Source organism: Pempheris klunzingeri, chromosome 2 (assembly GCF_042242105.1).
Source record: "Pempheris klunzingeri isolate RE-2024b chromosome 2, fPemKlu1.hap1, whole genome shotgun sequence".
Classification (NCBI taxonomy): Eukaryota; Metazoa; Chordata; class Actinopteri; order Acropomatiformes; family Pempheridae; genus Pempheris; species Pempheris klunzingeri.
In genome coordinates this window covers 1,879,722-1,899,748 of record NC_092013.1, presented here as the reverse complement: position 1 = coordinate 1,899,748, position 20,027 = coordinate 1,879,722, and the positions used below count along the sequence as shown (strand labels likewise).

Genomic DNA, 20,027 nt, shown 5'->3' with positions numbered 1-20,027 from the left:
ACACAGCAATCAGGGCATGTGGAGGGGGCAAGAGGAAACAGCTGATTATTCTCTGGAAAATGTTCAAAACAATGAAGTGTGAGTGTTTTGGTGGGATCTAAGGCCACTCTGCGAAGCAAAGGTGCTCCCACATTGGTCACACCAGAACGGTTTCTCTCCAGTGTGAATGCGTTGATGGCTCCTTAAGCTATTTGATTGAGTGAAAGCTTTCCCACATTGGTCACAGCTATACGGTTTCTCTACAGTGTGAATGCGCTGATGGCTCCTTAAGCTAGCTGGTGCAGTGAAAGTTTTCCCACACTGGTCACAGCCATACGGTTTCTCTCCAGTGTGAATGCGTTGATGGCTCCTTAAGCTAGCTGATTCAGTGAAAGTTTTCCCACACTGGTCACAGCCATACGGTTTCTCTCCAGTGTGAATGCGTTGATGGATCCTTAAGGTAGCAGATTGACTGAAAGTTTTTCCACATTGGTCACACCAGAACGGTTTCTCTCCAGTGTGAATGCGTTGATGTCTCCTTAAGTCAGCTGATTCAGTGAAAGTTTTCCCACACTGGTCACAGCTATAAGGTTTCTCTCCAGTGTGAATGCGTTGATGGCTCCTTAAATTGGTTGATTGACTGAAAGTTTTTCCACATTGGTCACACCAGAACGGTTTCTCTCCAGTGTGAATGCGTTGATGGGTACTTAAGCTAGTTGATCGAGCGAAAATCTTTCCACATTGCTCACACCAGAACGGTTTCTCTCCAGTGTGAATGCGTTGATGGAGCCTTAAGCTAGCTGATTGAGTGAAAGCTTTCCCACACTGGTCACAGCTATACGGTTTCTCTCCAGTGTGAATGCGTTGATGTCTCCTTAAGTTAGCTGAAAGAGTGAAAGTTTTCCCACACTGGTCACAGCTATACAGTTTCTCTCCAGTGTGAATGCGTTGATGTCTCCTTAAGTTAGCTGAGAGAGTGAAAGCTTGCCCACACTGGTCACAGCTGTACGGTTTCTCTCCAGTGTGAATGTGTTGATGTCTCCTTAAGTTAGCTGAGAGAGTGAAAGCTTTCCCACACTGGTCACAGCTGTACGGTTTCTCTCCAGTGTGAATGTGTTGATGTCTCCTTAAGTAACCTGACTGACTGAAAGTTTTCCCACATTGGTCACAGCTGTACGGTTTCTCTCCAGTGTGAATGTGTTGATGTCTCCTTAAGTAACCTGACTGACTGAAAGTTTTCCCACACTGGTCACAGCTGTGTAGTTTCTCTCCCAAATGAAATCTCTGATGAACCTTTAAATCATTTCGTGTTGTGAAGGATTTGTCGCAGTGCTGACAGCGGTGACAAGTGGGTCCATCTCTTCCTCTGCGTTTCTATAGCAACAGACACACAACAAAGAGAGTAAATGAGACGTCATGGTGGAACGAGCTATCTAGAACCATGAATCACATTTGGTGCATGTCTATGCAACATAACCCAGAGTCCAGGCTGACTAATGCAGTACCAGCTGTGACAACCAACTGCAGGAGCCTGGGGAGGCACAGACCTCTACAGAAAGGATGATCTGATCAATTGGTCCTCAATCATTATGGGCCAGTTTTAGTTCCTAACAGTCGGATCAATGGTCTCTATGAAGGCCAATCAGAATAGATGATCACATGACGCACAATAGATCCGGTTTGATTGACGGCTCACTGACAGTTTAGTGTCCATGTCGGCGACAAAGAGACAGTGAGCTTAAGCTAGTTGATCTCTCTGTTGGTGACCATCTTGAGTCTAACCTCGTCTCCATCACTTCATACTGGTGCTACCGAAGAAGAAAAATATAAATGTTACTCAGATGTAAAACACATAGGATTGAGGTCTGCTGCTCACAACTCAACCAAAACACAGAGATGTCAATCACTCAAAGTATTTCATTCAGGATGGGCCGAAATCAGATTAGTGTCAAACATCCTCTTCTCGTGGAACATGAGGGTTGCAGCTGATCACCTTCTCAGTGCAGAGATGTGCTGTAATCAGCTCTTGTCCCAGTCGGTAGCACCAGTATGAAGTGATGGAGACGAGGTTAGACTCAAGATGGTCTCCAACAGGCAGGACACAAAATCATCATCAACATTGGGCCTTGCAACGCGTTCCCAATGGAACCAATATGTGCATGATGTGCATCAATCTGATAAATTTTTTTTCTCTCTCCAAAGACTAATTTATTTATCTTTCAGATTGATGCACATCATGCACATATTGGTTCCATTGGGAACGCGTCGCAAGGCCCAATGTTGATGATGATTTTGTGTCCTGCCTGTTGGAGACCATCTTGAGTCCAGACCTCAATCCTATGTGTTTTACATCTGAGTAACATTTATATTTTTCTTGTGCAGCTGATGACATTTGCGTCGCTGATTTGTAGCAGAACTGCAGGTTGACAGAACTGGTGTAACGGGCTGTTTTATTGTGCCGCAGACTAACGAAATAGTGAGACGGTGTCACTCAGCACTGGGCGGTGTGGTCACAAGTTGGTCTGGCTTCCTCCTGTCTTCCGGAGACCGCTGCCTGTGTCCTATATGTCTTGTTATATGACAGGTCAGTGATGCGGCCCTGTAATGATAGTGGCGCACACAGAATGTCCCTGCTGTTTGTTTATTTTCCCAAAATGGCGCGAGTTCGAATCTCGGAAAATAAAACAACTAATTTTTCACATTTAAAAGGGGTGTGTGTGTGCGTGTGTGTGTGTGTGTGTGTGTGTGTGTGTGTGTGTGTGTGTGTGTGTGTGTGTGTGTGTGTGTGTGTGGAGGGTGGGGCGTCTACATTACAAATACTCAAACAAGACTGAAAACGACGGGTATTTAGGATATTTATCCATTTATTAAAACAGACAATCACAGGAAGGTTCGGCTTGTCGACTTCCTGTTTTCAACATTTTCCGTTACAGCAAGCAGCGTTCAAAACGTGACCCCACACCACTATGAGACACGTTTCCACAGGTACGACTCTAAAGTGGACTCAGATCGGTATGTTTAGACATTGTGATGAAAACTAAACAAAGAGACATTCACACGGCCAGCTACGGACCCGATGTCCTGATTTCAACAGCTGCCGTAACCATGACAACAACAGACGCATTCGGCTGACGGTCGCCAGTTAACGTGGTCACTCGTTGAACTGAAACACCCCTGAGCCTGTTCCTCGTGTCTTGGTCTCGTGCTGAAGTCATGAACACTGACCTGAACATCGGTGCTATCAGAGGACGAGCCTGTTTGTCTTCTGAGCTCCGGCTTCTGCTTCTCCATCGTCCCGCAGGTCTCCGTGCTTCCTGCTGGACCGTGTAGTCCTGCTTCGCTTGTTCTCGCGATGTCACGTCGTCTCGCGGGCTCTTATTGGCTCGTTTGGAGTGAGCTGCCCTTTCTCTAAGTCCCGCCCCTTAGTTACTGTTGCTAAGGCCGCTTTGAATCAGTGGCTCCTTGATTTCAGGCAGAAGATGAAGTTTAGTTTGGTGGTTTCCCTCCATCAAGTTTCTCCAAACTCAACAACTCCTGAATGTGTCAGATTGTTAAAGACAGTCTGGGACTTTCAATCAATCAATGACTTTATTTGTCCCCAATGGGGCAATTGCTTGTGCAGCAGTGGAAGCAAAACATAACATAAAATACATGCACACTTGAAACAATAGAATAAATTGGATGAATCAACCTGGAATTTTGAGAGTTTTCTTAGACAAAATAGGCGCTGCTGACTTTTCTTGTAAATTGTCTTAATGTCAGTTTATTGTCTATTATAGTTCCTAAATACTTAAAGGACTCTACAATTTCTACATCCTGCCCATCAGTCACTGTGCTGTCAGGAGAGGGCTGCGAGCGTCTAAAATCAATACACATGTCCTTTGTTTTTGATACATTCAGAGATAAAAACTGTTAACTATTGACTCTGATATTGCAACAAAATGTCTTCAATGTAAATTAGAACTTTAAATCATAAAGTGTTTCATATGTTTCTCAAACGTTGTACAGGTCAGTGTGACCTGACAGACTGGTGTCTCCTCTAGTGTTTTAAGAAGCAGATGTAATATCTTGATTGTAAGAAACAGAGAGTTCTTGTTCTGTAAACATATTCCTGATAGATACATGCCTACGCAGACAACGCTGACGGCTGGTGGAGACTGACGTACGGACCTTAGCGTCCAATCAAACAATGGTTATGTGTGATATTGTGATACTCTGCCCTTTAAAATCTGTTGGAAAACCCAGTTCTTAGCTCCTCTGACCAGAACCAGTCATGAGCCCGGCGCTGCCTGAACCCCAGAGTTGTATTGCATTGTATTTCACCTGTGAATCTGAATTAAAGGCGCTTCTGAGACCGACTGAACCCTCCGGCCGATGATGTGAATAATCTCGGGCTGTCCATTAAAGAATGCGGGTGTGTTTCTAACAAAACGAACCCTGGCACCACTTTAGAAAATAATCCACCACAGGACCATAAGAGGTTTCAGTACTGTTCAACAGACTCAGTATGACCGTGTCATCAGCAAATTTCAATATATGGTGGTTTTCAAATGTGCTACAGCAGCTGTTGGTGTACAGTATGTGCAACAGAGGGGAGAGGACGCATCCTCGCGGGGAGCCAGTAGATGTTACAGATATCAGGGAGGAGGAGGAAACAGCTGGCTATTCCCTGGAAAATGTTCAAAACAATGAAGTGTGAGTGTTTTGGTGGGATCTAAGGCCACTCTGTGAAGCAAAAGTTTTCCCACACTGCTCACACCAGAATGGTTTCTCTCCAGTATGAGTGCGTTGATGGATTCTTAAGGTAGTTGATACAGTGAAAGCTTTCCCACACTGGTCACAGCTATACGGTTTCTCTCCAGTGTGAGTGCGTTGATGGCTCCTTAAGCTAGCTGATTGAGTGAAAGTTTTCCCACATTGGTCACAGCTATATGGTTTCTCTCCAGTGTGAATGCGTTGATGGATCCTTAAGTGAGCTGATCGAGCGAACGTTTTCCCACATTGGTCACAGCTACACGGTTTCTCTCCAGTGTGAATGCGTTGATGGATCCTTAAGTTAGCTGACTGACTGAAAGTTTTCCCACACTGGTCACAGCTGTGCAGTTTCTCTCCCAAATGAAATCTTTGATGAACCTTTAAATCATTTCGTGTTGTGAAGGATTTGTCACAGTGCTGACAGCGGTGACAAGTGGGTCCATCTCTTCCTCTGCGTTTCTATAGCAACAGACACACAACAAAGAGAGAGTAAATGAGACGTCATGGTGGAACGAGCTATCTAGAACCATGAATCACATTTGGTGCATGTCTATGCAACATAACCCAGAGTCCAGGCTGACTAATGCAGTACCAGCTGTGACAACCAACTGCAGGAGCCTGGGGAGGCACAGACCTCTACAGAAAGGATGATCTGATCAATTGGTCCTCAATCATTATGGGCCAGTTTTAGTTCCTAACAGTCGGATCAATGGTCTCTATGAAGGCCAATCAGAATAGATGATCACATGACGCACAATAGATCCGCTTTGATTGACGGCTCACTGACAGTTTAGTGTCCATGTCGGCGACAAAGAGACAGTGAGCAGATGTTTGTTTGTAGCCTCTTGGGGGCAAAAGCATCAGGGCTGAATCCCTCTGACTTTCTGTGGTCTGAAAGTCACTTTGAGGATTTCTCAACATTCACTTTCAACTTGTATTTCACAAACATCACTTCCACTCTGCTGTGTCCAGTCTCTCCAGTCTGGAGCCGCTCTGGGACGCCTCCCCTTTGATTTGCGCACATTGGAATGAACTTTTGGAGTTCTTCTATCGGACAAACAGGCGGCAGCACATTAACGAAATAGTGAGACGGTGTCACTCAGCACTGGGCGGTGTGGTCACAAGTTGGTCTGGCTTCCTCCTGTCTTCCGGAGACCGCTGCCTGTGTCCTATATGTCTTGTTATATGACAGGTCAGTGATGCGGCCCTGTAATGATAGTGGCGCACACAGAATGTCCCTGCTGTTTGTTTATTTTCCCAAAATGGCGCGAGTTCGAATCTCGGAAAATAAAACAACTAATTTTTCACATTTAAAAGGGGTGTGTGTGTGCGTGTGTGTGTGTGTGTGTGTGTGTGTGTGTGTGTGTGTGTGTGTGTGTGTGTGTGTGTGTGTGTGTGTGTGTGTGTGTGTGGAGGGTGGGGCGTCTACATTACAAATACTCAAACAAGACTGAAAACGACGGGTATTTAGGATATTTATCCATTTATTAAAACAGACAATCACAGGAAGGTTCGGCTTGTCGACTTCCTGTTTTCAACATTTTCCGTTACAGCAAGCAGCGTTCAAAACGTGACCCCACACCACTATGAGACACGTTTCCACAGGTACGACTCTAAAGTGGACTCAGATCGGTATGTTTAGACATTGTGATGAAAACTAAACAAAGAGACATTCACACGGCCAGCTACGGACCCGATGTCCTGATTTCAACAGCTGCCGTAACCATGACAACAACAGACGCATTCGGCTGACGGTCGCCAGTTAACGTGGTCACTCGTTGAACTGAAACACCCCTGAGCCTGTTCCTCGTGTCTTGGTCTCGTGCTGAAGTCATGAACACTGACCTGAACATCGGTGCTATCAGAGGACGAGCCTGTTTGTCTTCTGAGCTCCGGCTTCTGCTTCTCCATCGTCCCGCAGGTCTCCGTGCTTCCTGCTGGACCGTGTAGTCCTGCTTCGCTTGTTCTCGCGATGTCACGTCGTCTCGCGGGCTCTTATTGGCTCGTTTGGAGTGAGCTGCCCTTTCTCTAAGTCCCGCCCCTTAGTTACTGTTGCTAAGGCCGCTTTGAATCAGTGGCTCCTTGATTTCAGGCAGAAGATGAAGTTTAGTTTGGTGGTTTCCCTCCATCAAGTTTCTCCAAACTCAACAACTCCTGAATGTGTCAGATTGTTAAAGACAGTCTGGGACTTTCAATCAATCAATGACTTTATTTGTCCCCAATGGGGCAATTGCTTGTGCAGCAGTGGAAGCAAAACATAACATAAAATACATGCACACTTGAAACAATAGAATAAATTGGATGAATCAACCTGGAATTTTGAGAGTTTTCTTAGACAAAATAGGCGCTGCTGACTTTTCTTGTAAATTGTCTTAATGTCAGTTTATTGTCTATTATAGTTCCTAAATACTTAAAGGACTCTACAATTTCTACATCCTGCCCATCAGTCACTGTGCTGTCAGGAGAGGGCTGCGAGCGTCTAAAATCAATACACATGTCCTTTGTTTTTGATACATTCAGAGATAAAAACTGTTAACTATTGACTCTGATATTGCAACAAAATGTCTTCAATGTAAATTAGAACTTTAAATCATAAAGTGTTTCATATGTTTCTCAAACGTTGTACAGGTCAGTGTGACCTGACAGACTGGTGTCTCCTCTAGTGTTTTAAGAAGCAGATGTAATATCTTGATTGTAAGAAACAGAGAGTTCTTGTTCTGTAAACATATTCCTGATAGATACATGCCTACGCAGACAACGCTGACGGCTGGTGGAGACTGACGTACGGACCTTAGCGTCCAATCAAACAATGGTTATGTGTGATATTGTGATACTCTGCCCTTTAAAATCTGTTGGAAAACCCAGTTCTTAGCTCCTCTGACCAGAACCAGTCATGAGCCCGGCGCTGCCTGAACCCCAGAGTTGTATTGCATTGTATTTCACCTGTGAATCTGAATTAAAGGCGCTTCTGAGACCGACTGAACCCTCCGGCCGATGATGTGAATAATCTCGGGCTGTCCATTAAAGAATGCGGGTGTGTTTCTAACAAAACGAACCCTGGCACCACTTTAGAAAATAATCCACCACAGGACCATAAGAGGTTTCAGTACTGTTCAACAGACTCAGTATGACCGTGTCATCAGCAAATTTCAATATATGGTGGTTTTCAAATGTGCTACAGCAGCTGTTGGTGTACAGTATGTGCAACAGAGGGGAGAGGACGCATCCTCGCGGGGAGCCAGTAGATGTTACAGATATCAGGGAGGAGGAGGAAACAGCTGGCTATTCCCTGGAAAATGTTCAAAACAATGAAGTGTGAGTGTTTTGGTGGGATCTAAGGCCACTCTGTGAAGCAAAAGTTTTCCCACACTGCTCACACCAGAATGGTTTCTCTCCAGTATGAGTGCGTTGATGGATTCTTAAGGTAGTTGATACAGTGAAAGCTTTCCCACACTGGTCACAGCTATACGGTTTCTCTCCAGTGTGAGTGCGTTGATGGCTCCTTAAGCTAGCTGATTGAGTGAAAGTTTTCCCACATTGGTCACAGCTATATGGTTTCTCTCCAGTGTGAATGCGTTGATGGATCCTTAAGTGAGCTGATCGAGCGAACGTTTTCCCACATTGGTCACAGCTACACGGTTTCTCTCCAGTGTGAATGCGTTGATGGATCCTTAAGTTAGCTGACTGACTGAAAGTTTTCCCACACTGGTCACAGCTGTGCAGTTTCTCTCCCAAATGAAATCTTTGATGAACCTTTAAATCATTTCGTGTTGTGAAGGATTTGTCACAGTGCTGACAGCGGTGACAAGTGGGTCCATCTCTTCCTCTGCGTTTCTATAGCAACAGACACACAACAAAGAGAGAGTAAATGAGACGTCATGGTGGAACGAGCTATCTAGAACCATGAATCACATTTGGTGCATGTCTATGCAACATAACCCAGAGTCCAGGCTGACTAATGCAGTACCAGCTGTGACAACCAACTGCAGGAGCCTGGGGAGGCACAGACCTCTACAGAAAGGATGATCTGATCAATTGGTCCTCAATCATTATGGGCCAGTTTTAGTTCCTAACAGTCGGATCAATGGTCTCTATGAAGGCCAATCAGAATAGATGATCACATGACGCACAATAGATCCGCTTTGATTGACGGCTCACTGACAGTTTAGTGTCCATGTCGGCGACAAAGAGACAGTGAGCAGATGTTTGTTTGTAGCCTCTTGGGGGCAAAAGCATCAGGGCTGAATCCCTCTGACTTTCTGTGGTCTGAAAGTCACTTTGAGGATTTCTCAACATTCACTTTCAACTTGTATTTCACAAACATCACTTCCACTCTGCTGTGTCCAGTCTCTCCAGTCTGGAGCCGCTCTGGGACGCCTCCCCTTTGATTTGCGCACATTGGAATGAACTTTTGGAGTTCTTCTATCGGACAAACAGGCGGCAGCACATTGTCTTTGGCGCCAGCTTCACTTGTGATCTCAAAATGTTGGTCAGTACGTTTCATTTGTAAAAGGAAGTAAAAGAGCGCTAAAAGGAGTAAAAAGTGTTCTTTGACTGAGGACATTTGTTGTTCTATTGTTGCTGAGTTCACTCGCTCACAGAGAAAATGCAGAAATCCATCAAGACAAAGAAAAGAGACGAAAGCCACGCGGACCCCTGAGCCTGTTCCTCGTGTCTTGGTCTCGTGCTGAAGTCATGAACACTGACCTGAACATCGGTGCTATCAGAGGACGAGCCTGTTTGTCTTCTGAGCTCCGGCTTCTGCTTCTCCATCGTCCCGCAGGTCTCCGTGGTTCCTGCTGGACCGTGTAGTCCTGCTCTGACTCTGGACTCTGTCCTCGGAGACTCTCCGGGCTCAGACGAAGCAGCACCGCTGGATCTCGCGGAGCCTTCGTAGTCTCGCGATGTCACGTCGTCGGCTCTCATTGGCTCGTTTGGAGTGACCTGCCCTTTCTCTAAGTCCCGCCCCTTAGTTACTGTTGCTAAGGCCGCTTTGAATCAGTGGCTCCTTGATTTCAGGCAGAAGATGAAGTTTAGTTTGGTGGTTTCCCTCCATCAAGTTTCTCCAAACTCAACAACTCCTGAATGTGTCAGATTGTTAAAGACAGTCTGGGACTTTCTCCCTGGGCCTCAAAGCAGTCGGCCTCTACTGGTCACTGTTTAAATGGTGAAACAGTTTGTTCACAGACATCTGCTAATGGGCCATAGGTGTGTCGTCGTCCTAAAAGGTCTCCCAGCCCCCACAGGCTGGATTATCACACTGAGTGTAAGGGCCCTGAACACCTTGATGTCTTTGTCTCCTCCACACAAAACCACACTCCATACAAATGGGTATCAGCTGCTTAAAAAGGCCACATTCTCACCTCTCTTCAGGCGACCAGCTTGAAAAGGAGGGAGAGAGCTGAATATGTGTAAATCAGTGGGCTCTTGGGCTGCTTTAATGACCGGCCCAAAGAGATGCAAACACAAACCCACTGAAGAAAACGTCAGCAAGTGTTTAGTGAGTGTTGGCTTCAAACGTCCTGAGTCACTGTTCATGCAGTAGAAATGATGAAGGTGAAATCAACAGCTAAATGTGAAGCTCATATAATAGATCAATAACAGTTGGGGAGGGTCTCTTCACTGAGGCCTCTAAATGTTTGGAGGGTTTGGGCCCATGAATTAAAAAGCAGCAGCAGAATCATTGTCTTGGCTGTAAGAATCAGGCATCATATTGGTTTCATCTGAACTGACACGTGTCTGTGATCATTTTTCTGCTTTACCACACACAGACCTTCTGCTGGCTTTGGGGTAGTGAGTCCACAGTGATGCTCAGGACACAAAGATGTTTCCACTTGATGGAGTAATGTGAGCATAAAAACATGGAGGATTTGGTTTGAATACTTCAGTGTTATTGCTGAAATGTTACAGTTCATTCTGTGAGAATAAAACAGATTTAACATGTTTATTTTATCTTTTATCTAAATATTAAAGACCCCTCAGTCTTTTGGCAACTGAATCTAAACAGTGATTCTTTGGTTAAACTGTCTGTCACACTGAATATGAACCACCATGTATTGTCTCTCTCTCTCCCCAGTTCTCTGATGCAGACTGTCCAGCTGCTTCTTCTTGTCGACTCTGATCAGAGAAACTAACTCAGTTTTTTCTAATCCTAAATATCTGTTTAACAGTGGGAGTCTTCTAATATTAATACTAATATTACTGTAAGTACTATAAAGAAAGGTTTATCTGTCCAGGATCCTTTCAACAACACAATATAAGGCAGAAAGGACGTGACGTGACAGAAATATAATCACAGACATGCGAGCGTCAGTTCAGATTAAACCAACATGATGCCTGATTCTTACAGCCAAGAGAATGATTTCACTGCTGTTTCTGAATGTATGCAGAAACCCTCTACTCATTTTTGTCTCAAGTACTTTTAATACCTGCCACTGTCACAGCGAGGAGATTATTCCCCAAATGTTATTTATCATGTGAGCATCACATTTAGCACCAAATAAATGTTGGGGTTTGGACCATTTCTGGAGCAATTTGGAGATAATTGGGAAATAATCACCAATTATGAAAGATACTTAGTGAAAAGTCCACCCTGATTGGGGTAACCACCTCGATAGCTGAGGACAAAGAGACAATTTAACTGATTCAGTCTCATGAAATACTTATCTATCAATCTGGCATTATGATTAATAATTAATTTAATATGTCAAACCAAAATTACCACCTTGATAGCTAGTTGAAGGATTCTCTGGCTGTGACATTTGAGTGGTGGCGCTCTGAAGCTTCATGTGTGTTGATGTTATTAGCTCCTGTGGGCTATCAGGTCATTTCTATACAAACGTCTGAATAAACCACGAAAAATGTCAAAATGTGTGTTGTGACTGTCTTCATGTTTCTGTGTTTACCAGTTTAGTAGGATGAGGTGTTCCCTCGTGGGCTGAGAAAACTGTCCACTTCAGGATAAATAAACTGTCAAACCCTTTTGGAGAAGCTGGAAAATGCATCATAGATTCTGAAAAGTTTGTGGTACATTAATCCTGTTGTGCTTTAACAAGTGGTAATGTTCAATTGGGCTATCAGAAATAATTAATAATTATCAAAGATAATTAATAATTATTAAAATTAATGGAACTTTGATTAAAGTCCACCTCGATTGGGGCACCACCTCGAAAAACGAGGAAAAGATAGCCGTTCTAACTGATTTAGTCTCATAAAAATACTAAACTATCAATCTGGAATTATGTTTTAGAATTAATTTAATAATTACTACCAAAATTACCACATTGATAGCTAGCTGAAGGATTTTGGAGTTCTTGACAGTGTAGAGGTTGGCAGTGTTCACCCTTGTACAACATTAAAGGAGACAGCAGGTATTAAAACATTTATTAAAACAGAGCAAAACGCAGGGACATCATTTGTTATTCATTAAGGTGAAGGACTTGTACTTTGGTTGCAAGTACAGCTGAAGCAGAGTAGGTATTAAAGACATCTGCTGTTACAGAAACAAAATCAACCAAACAATCTAACTAAGTCTCTATGACTAAACTAACACATAATAAGAGTGTGTGTGTGTGTGTGTGTGTGAGATAAGGCTGAGGAATGTGAGATGGTTCCCACAAAGGTGGGGGAGAGAGACCAAATGGTGGTGGCCAGACCCCCTGGGGTGTGGGGCACAGGAGACAAAGGAAGCTAAGTGCTGTTAGCTTAGCTTTGTCCCTCAGTGGCCTGTTGCGGACTGTGTGTGTGTGAGAGATAAAGGTGCAGGTTAAGAAAGGATGGTTAGTTGCATGTAGACCCTGTGTCTGTGTGAACAACTAACATCAACTAAACTTAATGGCTACACAGTAACTACAACACATCACAATAATCAAACTCAATGAACATTAAAGCAAGTCAATACATTAACAGGGGTAAACCATGTATGCAGTAATGCTATGCTAATTATGCCCAGTTAGAGTTTGTTACCAGTCCTTAAAGGGGAGAAGAAGTGTCCTTGAGGATGCTGCTTTCTCAGCCTGTTGCTGGAGGAAAGGTGTGGTTCTTGTCCGTTGCTGTGTGGTTGCAGGCTGAAGGAATCTGGTCGCTCCTTTGTTCCTGTTAGTTAGCAGCTCTGTGCTAACTTGCTGGTGTGCTCCTGTTGTTGGTTCTGGTTATCAGCTGGCAGACTCTGGGTCGTGCCTGCTGGCGCTGATCTGCTTACTTCAGGCAGGACCTTGTGTCGCTACCATGAAGGAGGTGGCTGCTCTGGTACAGACCACACTGAGGCAGAGTTTAGCTGAATTGAGCTTCTCTCCTCTTCAGGAGAGATCAGGAGAGCTGGTCTCTCCTCTGCAGGAGAGACATCAGGAAAAGAGAGGGGAGATGTCTCTCCTTCACGAGAGGCATCAGAAAGAGAGAGTTGGTGGTCTCTCCTCTTCAGGAGAGACGTCCGGAAAAGAGAGAGTTCAGTGGGGGTGAACTGGTTTTGTTGGCCTGAGGTCGTAAAATCATGTGTCCCCCCCGGCCAATGGTGACAGTGGAGCTGGGTGCGGGGGTGATTTCACACCTATCCGTGAAACTGGGGGACATTGGGGAAAGGAGTCCACAGGAATTCCACAGACAAAGAAACATGCGGTTTCACCATATGCTATTCACCGTTTCGTGAAGCACAACAATCCTTGAGATTTGAAGACTTTGAAGACATCCAGTCAGAGTTTGAGAGTCACAAGGAGTCAACACGCACCACAAACCATTCAACACCTAAGATCTCTGCTGCTACACCCTAAAGACTGGACGCCCCTGAGGTGGTGTATGGCATCACATGTGACAGCGAAGGAAGTGTCTGCTGGTGAACACCAGGCCTGAACCTCTCACAGCATCCACTGGGAGGAGGTCAAAGGTCATCGCCCAGGAGTCACTGGACGGCCGGAGAAAGATGAGGGAGGACAATCACATCTGACAGCAGAGACCAACTTTGAACAGAGACAGAGGTTACCGTGTCCACCTGTACACAACCACCTGTTAGCATGTGATGACAACTAAACTTGATCTGTTGGCTGAAGAAGGCTGCTGGGATACAGATGAAAGCAGAGCTGAAACAATTAATCAGTTAGTAACTTGATGCAAAAGAGTCAGCAATGACTTTATTTATCCATACATTGTTCCAGGTCATTTTTAAAGTAAAAACAGCAACCATGCTGAGTTCCAGTCCTCAGTTATTGTGATCTGACTCTTTATTGTCTCATGCGATGAACTAAAAAAACAAAAAAAATTAAACAAGCAATTCATTAACATCACCCTGGACTTTTTTCAGCAGTGATGGACATGTTTTCAGTATGTAGTCATAGCCACAATAACACACTGAAAAATGTTCAAATCAATGAAGTGTGAGTGTTTTGGTGGGATCTAAGGCCACTCCTCCGAGCAAAAGTTTTCCCACATTGTTCACACCAGAACGGTTTCTATCCAGTGTGACTGCGTTGATGTCTCCTTAAGTGAGCTGATTGAGCGAAAGTTTTCCCACACTGGTCACAGCTATACGGTTTCTCTCCAGTGTGAATGCGTTGATGGCTCCTTAGGTGATCTGACTGACTGAAAGTTTTCCCACACTGGTCACAGCTATACGGTTTCTCTCCAGTGTGAATACGTTGATGGATCCGTAACTCAGCTGATCGAGTGAAAGTTTTCCCACATTGGTCACACCAGAACGGTTTCTCTCCAGTGTGAATGCGTTGATGGCTCCTTAAGCTAGCTGATTCACTGAAAGTTTTCCCACACTGGTCACAGCTATACGGTTTCTCTCCAGTGTGACTGCGTTGATGTCTCCTTAAGTGAGCTGATCGAGCGAAAGTTTTCCCACATTGTTCACACCAGAATGGTTTCTCTCTCGTGTGACTGCGTTGATGGCTCCTGAAGTTAGCTGATTGACTGAAAGTTTTCCCACACTGGTCACAGCTATACGGTTTCTCTCCAGTGTGAATGCGTTGATGGCTCCTTAGGTAAGCTGATCGACTGAAAGTTTTCCCACACTGGTCACAGCTATACGGTTTCTCTCCAGTGTGAATACGTTGATGGATCCGTAACTCAGCTGATCGAGTGAAAGTTTTCCCACATTGGTCACACCAGAACGCTTTCTCTCCAGTGTGAATGCGTTGATGGTTCCTTAAGCTAGTTGAGTCACTGAAAGTTTTCCCACACTGGTCACAGCTATACGGTTTCTCTCCAGTGTGAATGCGTTGATGGCTCCTTAAGTTAGAAGATGCAGTGAAAGCTTTCCCACATTGGTCACAGCTATACGGTTTCTCTCCAGTGTGAATGCGTTGATGTCTCCTTAAGCTAGTTGATTCACTGAAAGTTTTCCCACATTGGTCACAGCTATACGGTTTCTCTCCAGTGTGACTGCGTTGATGTCTCCTAAAGTTAGCTGACTGAGTGAAAGCTTTCCCACACTGGTCACAGCTGTACGGTTTCTCTGCAGTGTGAATACATTGATGGATCCTTAAGTTAGCTGATTCACTGAAAGTTTTCCCACACTGGTCACAGCTGTGCAGTTTCTCTCCCAAATGAAGTCTCTGATGAACCTTTAAATCATTTTGTGTTGTGAAGGATTTGTCACAGTGCTGACAGCGGTGACAAGCGGGTCCATCTCTTCCTCTGCGTTTCTATAGCAACAGACACACAACAAAGAGAGAGTAAATGAGACGTCATGGTGGAACGAGCTATCTAGAACCATGAATCACATTTGGTGCATGTCTATGCAACATAACCCAGAGTCCAGGCTGACTAATGCAGTACCAGCTGTGACAACCAACTGCAGGAGCCTGGGGAGGCACAGACCTCTACAGACATTCACAGCCCCCCACCAATCTCCATTATCTAGTTGCATTTTAGGAAATATAAGATTGAAGGGTGATCTGATCAATCCCTCTGACTTTCTGTGGTCTCAACATTTACTTTCAAGTATTTAGACTTGATGTGTAGTGCACAGCTATAACCTACTACTTTCTAGTTCCTTATACCTGTTGCATTTCATTCATGTTTATTTTATATTTCATTGTGTCAGCTTGAAACCATAAAACCATGTAGTGTAGTCGAACAGGACTGTGGATGGTGAATCAAATCCCAAACAATCCATGAACCAATGAATGACATGTCTCGATTGCACTTCATTGTATTGACCACTAGGTGTGCTACTGAGCTCTGTGTCATTGAAGCCTCGAGGAATGAACCATTTTTTGAGTGTCGTTGGTGTTGGCCATGTAGTGTCTGATATGTGCCTTTAGTGAGTATAAATATGAATGTAGTGTCTGATATGTGCCTTTAGTGAGTATAAATATGAATGTAGTGTTTGGTATGTGCCTTTAGGGCATATGATGTGGTAGTGGTCATTGTTTGTATGTTTCTGATCTGTGATCGATTATCTGGAGACAGACAGAACTGCCTGACCTGGGCAGTGGAGATCTGACCTTTGCTCCCCCTCACTAGATACTGGGGGATGGTGTCCTTCTAATATATCCTTGTACCCCTAAAACAAAGAATAGAACTGTTATATGGATGAAAACCAGATGTTGGGATGGATGGTCAAAGGGGGTATAAGAAGTGACCAGAGAGGTGGCTCGAGGAAGACGAGGACAGAGACACTGCAGATTTGGCTGAGGGTTATGCTGTCTGTTCCTACAATTGGCTGAACGTCTTCTCAGGCCTCCATGGTGCCTGTTAGACAACTGACCTTTTTGCAATAAACCTATTTTATTCACTAAGTCGTTGTCAGCGGAAGTTTCCTTTCATCAACTGCATATCATCATCATCGGAGAAGATACGACAGCCATCACTAACTATGGGCCAGTTTTAGTTCCTAACAGTCGGATCAATGGTCTCTATGAAGGCCAATCAGAATAGATGATCACATGACGCACAATAGATCCGCTTTGATTGACGGCTCACTGACAGTTTAGTGTCCATGTCGGCGACAAAGAGACAGTGAGCAGATGTTTGTTTGTAGCCTCTTGGGGGCAAAAGCATCAGGGCTGAATCCCTCTGACTTTCTGTGGTCTGAAAGTCACTTTGAGGATTTCTCAACATTCACTTTCAACTTGTATTTCACAAACATCACTTCCACTCTGCTGTGTCCAGTCTCTCCAGTCTGGAGCCGCTCTGGGACGCCTCCCCTTTGATTTGCGCACATTGGAATGAACTTTTGGAGTTCTTCTATCGGACAAACAGGCGGCAGCACATTTTCTTTGGCGCCAGCTTCACTTGTGATCTCAAAATGTTGGTCAGTACGTTTCATTTGTAAAAGGAAGTAAAAGAGCGCTAAAAGGAGTAAAAAGTGTTCTTTGAGTGAGGACATTTGTTGTTCTATTGTTGCTGAGTTCACTCGCTCACAGAGAAAATGCAGAAATCCATCAAGACAAAGAAAAGAGACGAAAGCCACGCGGACCCCTGAGCCTGTTCCTCGTGTCTTGGTCTCGTGCTGAAGTCATGAACACTGACCTGAACATCGGTGCTATCAGAGGACGAGCCTGTTTGTCTTCTGAGCTCCGGCTTCTGCTTCTCCATCGTCCCGCAGGTCTCTGTGGCTCCTGCTGGACCGTGTAGTCCTGCTCTGACTCTGGACTCTGTCCTCGGAGACTCTCCGGGCTCAGACGAAGCAGCACCGCTGGATCTCGCGGAGCCTTTGTAGTCTCGCGATGTCACGTCGTCTCGCGGGCTCTTATTGGCTCGTTTGGGAGTGAGCTGCCCTTTCTCTAAGTCCCGCCCCTTAGTTACTGTTGCTAAGGCCGCTTTGAATCAGTGGCTCCTTGATTTCAGGCAGAAGATGAAGTTTAGTTTGGTGGTTTCCCTCCATCAAGTTTCTCCAAACTCAACAACTCCTGAATGTGTCAGATTGTTAAAGACAGTCTGGGACTTTCTCCCTGGGCCTCAAAGCAGTCGGCCTCTACTGGTCACTGTTTAAATGGTGAAACAGTTTGTTCACAGACATCTGCTAATGGGCCATAGGTGTGTCGTCGTCCTAAAAGGTCTCCCGGCCCCCACAGGCTGGATTATCACACTGAGTGTAAGGGCCCTGAACACCTTGATGTCTTTGTCTCCTCCCCACAAAACCACACTCCATACAAATGGGTATCAGCTGCTTAAAAAGGCCACATTCTCACCTCTCTTCAGGCGACCAGCTTGAAGAGGAGGGAGAGAGCTGAATATGTGTAAATCGGTGGGCTCTTGGGCTGCTTTAATGACCGGCCCAAAGAGATGCAAACACAAACCCACTGAAGAAAACGTCAGCAAGTGTTTAGTGAGTGTTGGCTTCAAACGTCCTGAGTCACTGTTCATGCAGTAGAAATGATGAAGGTGAAATCAACAGCTAAATGTGAAGCTCATATAATAGATCAATAACAGTTGGGGAGGGTCTCTTCACTGAGGCCTCTAAACGTTTGGAGGGTTTGGGTCCATGAATTAAAAAGCAGCAGCAGAATCATTGTCTTGGCTGTAAGAATCAGGCATCATATTGGTTTCATCTGAACTGACACAACAACACAATAGTAACGGTGCCCATGCCAGCTCACTGTGTACCAATAAAAACAGAGTCAATATTAGAAACACGTCTCTGGAGCAGCTCAACAGCAGCACAAACTGCAGCCTCCAAAATAAGAGCACAGCTGAATCGGCTCCTTTGTAAACTGAAAACTGAATGTTTCTTTTCTCATTAAAGGCTCATTTATTATTAGAGGGTCAAATAAACCCTATTGGTGCATATTTTGGTATCTAAATGAAAGTGCATTGACTAAAAGTTCTTTGTCTACGTTAAGGAAAGGATCCCTACAGAGACAGACCTGTCAGATCCTTTTTCTTTAACCACACATGATCATTATAGCGCTCTCTTCAAAGCCGCCAGATTCAACTGACTAAACAGTATTTTTGCCCTCCCAGAACGCAGGACTGGTCGCTGGTCTTCCACTGCCTCCATCCTGTGTTACTGTTTTTTGTGTTCGATGTGAACGAACCCTTTAAAACACCAAAGTCACCAAATAATACAAATGAACTAACAGATCAAGGCACCAGCAGACCAGCAGCTCCTGTGTGTCTATGAGGTAAAATCAGCAGGTTTGTGGTTGTCGTATCTTCTCTCATGATGATCATGTGCAGTTGATGAAAGGAAACTTCCGCTGACAACGACTTAGTGCATAAAAATAGGTTTATTGCAAAAAGGTCAGTTGTCTAACAGGCACCATGGAGGCCTGGGAAGACGTTCAGCCAATTGTAGGAACAGACAGCGTAACCCTCAGCCAAATCTGCAGTGTCTCTGTCCCCGTCTTTCCAAGAGCCCACTCTGTGGTCACCTTATATCCTCTTCTTGACCACTCAGCCCAACATCTGGTGTCTTTATTTAAATGCAAAGGAATGTTAACATAAACATCTACTGCCTTCGGTGTCCAGATAAGAAGGCAAAGGTCAGGTCACTCCTGCTTAGGTCAAGCAGTTCGCAGTCTGTCTGTCTCCAGATAATCGATCACAGATCAGAAACATAGAAACAATGAACACTACTAACATGGTATGCCCTAAAGGCACATACCAGACACCACATGGTGAAACAAAAAGGATGTTACAGCTACTGATGAACCCACTGTTTGTCACCAGTGAAGTTAGAAAGTTCCCCAAATGTGTAGGCTGCTGTTCCCTCAGTGCTGTTCTTAATTACTGCTGATTTAACCTTCTTATGTGTGGACTGCATCATCGTTTGTGTTATGTGATTGTAATATCATTCACATTGTGATGGCATAAAGATTTTCTATGGTGAAAACCGGTGCAATCTGTGTTGCATTCAAGCCTTTGTTGTGTGCTTGTGTTTTTTTCACCCTATATAATAAAAACCACTTGACTTTTCCTCTACCAGAGTCAGACATGTACAGGTCCTGTACACCAAGAAGAATCCTGCAGAAATATTTCTTGGAGAAAAGTTCTTTGTTGTTCTGGGAGTTATTCTCTTTGGAAACACAATAAGTTTTAAAACGAGGAGATAGTTGTTAATAATGGCCCATTGATTCATAGCCTTAAAAATGATTATTATGAAGTCAATCAGCTTTTGCTGATGCAGGCAGGTATTTCTGTAGATTTTAGGTAGACTGCTGGTGGTGGTTTTCAGCTGCACAGCACACTATGTTCCTTTACTACAGAAACAAGTAATGTGACCCTCTGGTCATGAAAAGTGAAATTAGAATCATGTAAATCTCCTGTATAAAAACGTCAGGCTTGCTGAGCCAAAGATCAGTTATTATGGACAAATGTGTCGCTACAAATCATTTTCTGTTGAATGCTGG

At 44.5% G+C, this 20,027-nt stretch overlaps 1 protein-coding gene and 1 pseudogene across 1 annotated transcript; both read right to left on the bottom strand.

The window, feature by feature from the left end:
• Positions 1 to 63: 63 nt before the first annotated feature.
• On the bottom strand, positions 64 to 9,660 carry LOC139220014 (zinc finger protein 420-like). The gene is made up of 3 exons (XM_070852054.1): positions 9,442 to 9,660; positions 4,739 to 5,193; positions 64 to 1,234 (listed from the first exon to the last, which is right to left on the bottom strand). Exons 1-3 carry the CDS (start codon positions 9,658 to 9,660, stop codon positions 64 to 66), a joined length of 1,845 nt encoding a protein of 614 aa, XP_070708155.1.
• Positions 9,661 to 14,084: 4,424 nt separating this feature from the next.
• LOC139220002 (zinc finger protein ZFP2-like) lies at positions 14,085 to 17,271 on the bottom strand (annotated as a pseudogene).
• Positions 17,272 to 20,027: the final 2,756 nt, after the last annotated feature.

Excerpts from the sequence above, each read along its gene's own strand:
- LOC139220014 (XM_070852054.1), bottom strand. The coding sequence starts at position 9,660 with ATGAGAGCCGACGACGTGACATCGCGAGACTACGAAGGCTCCGCGAGA. Across the intron at positions 5,194-9,441 it reads CTGATAGCACCGATGTTCAG|AAACGCAGAGGAAGAGATGG; the intron begins GTCAGTGTTCAT and ends CTGTTGCTATAG. Across the intron at positions 1,235-4,738 it reads ACTGGAGAGAAACCATTCTG|CTGTGACCAGTGTGGGAAAA; the intron begins GTGTGAGCAGTG and ends GAAACTACACAG.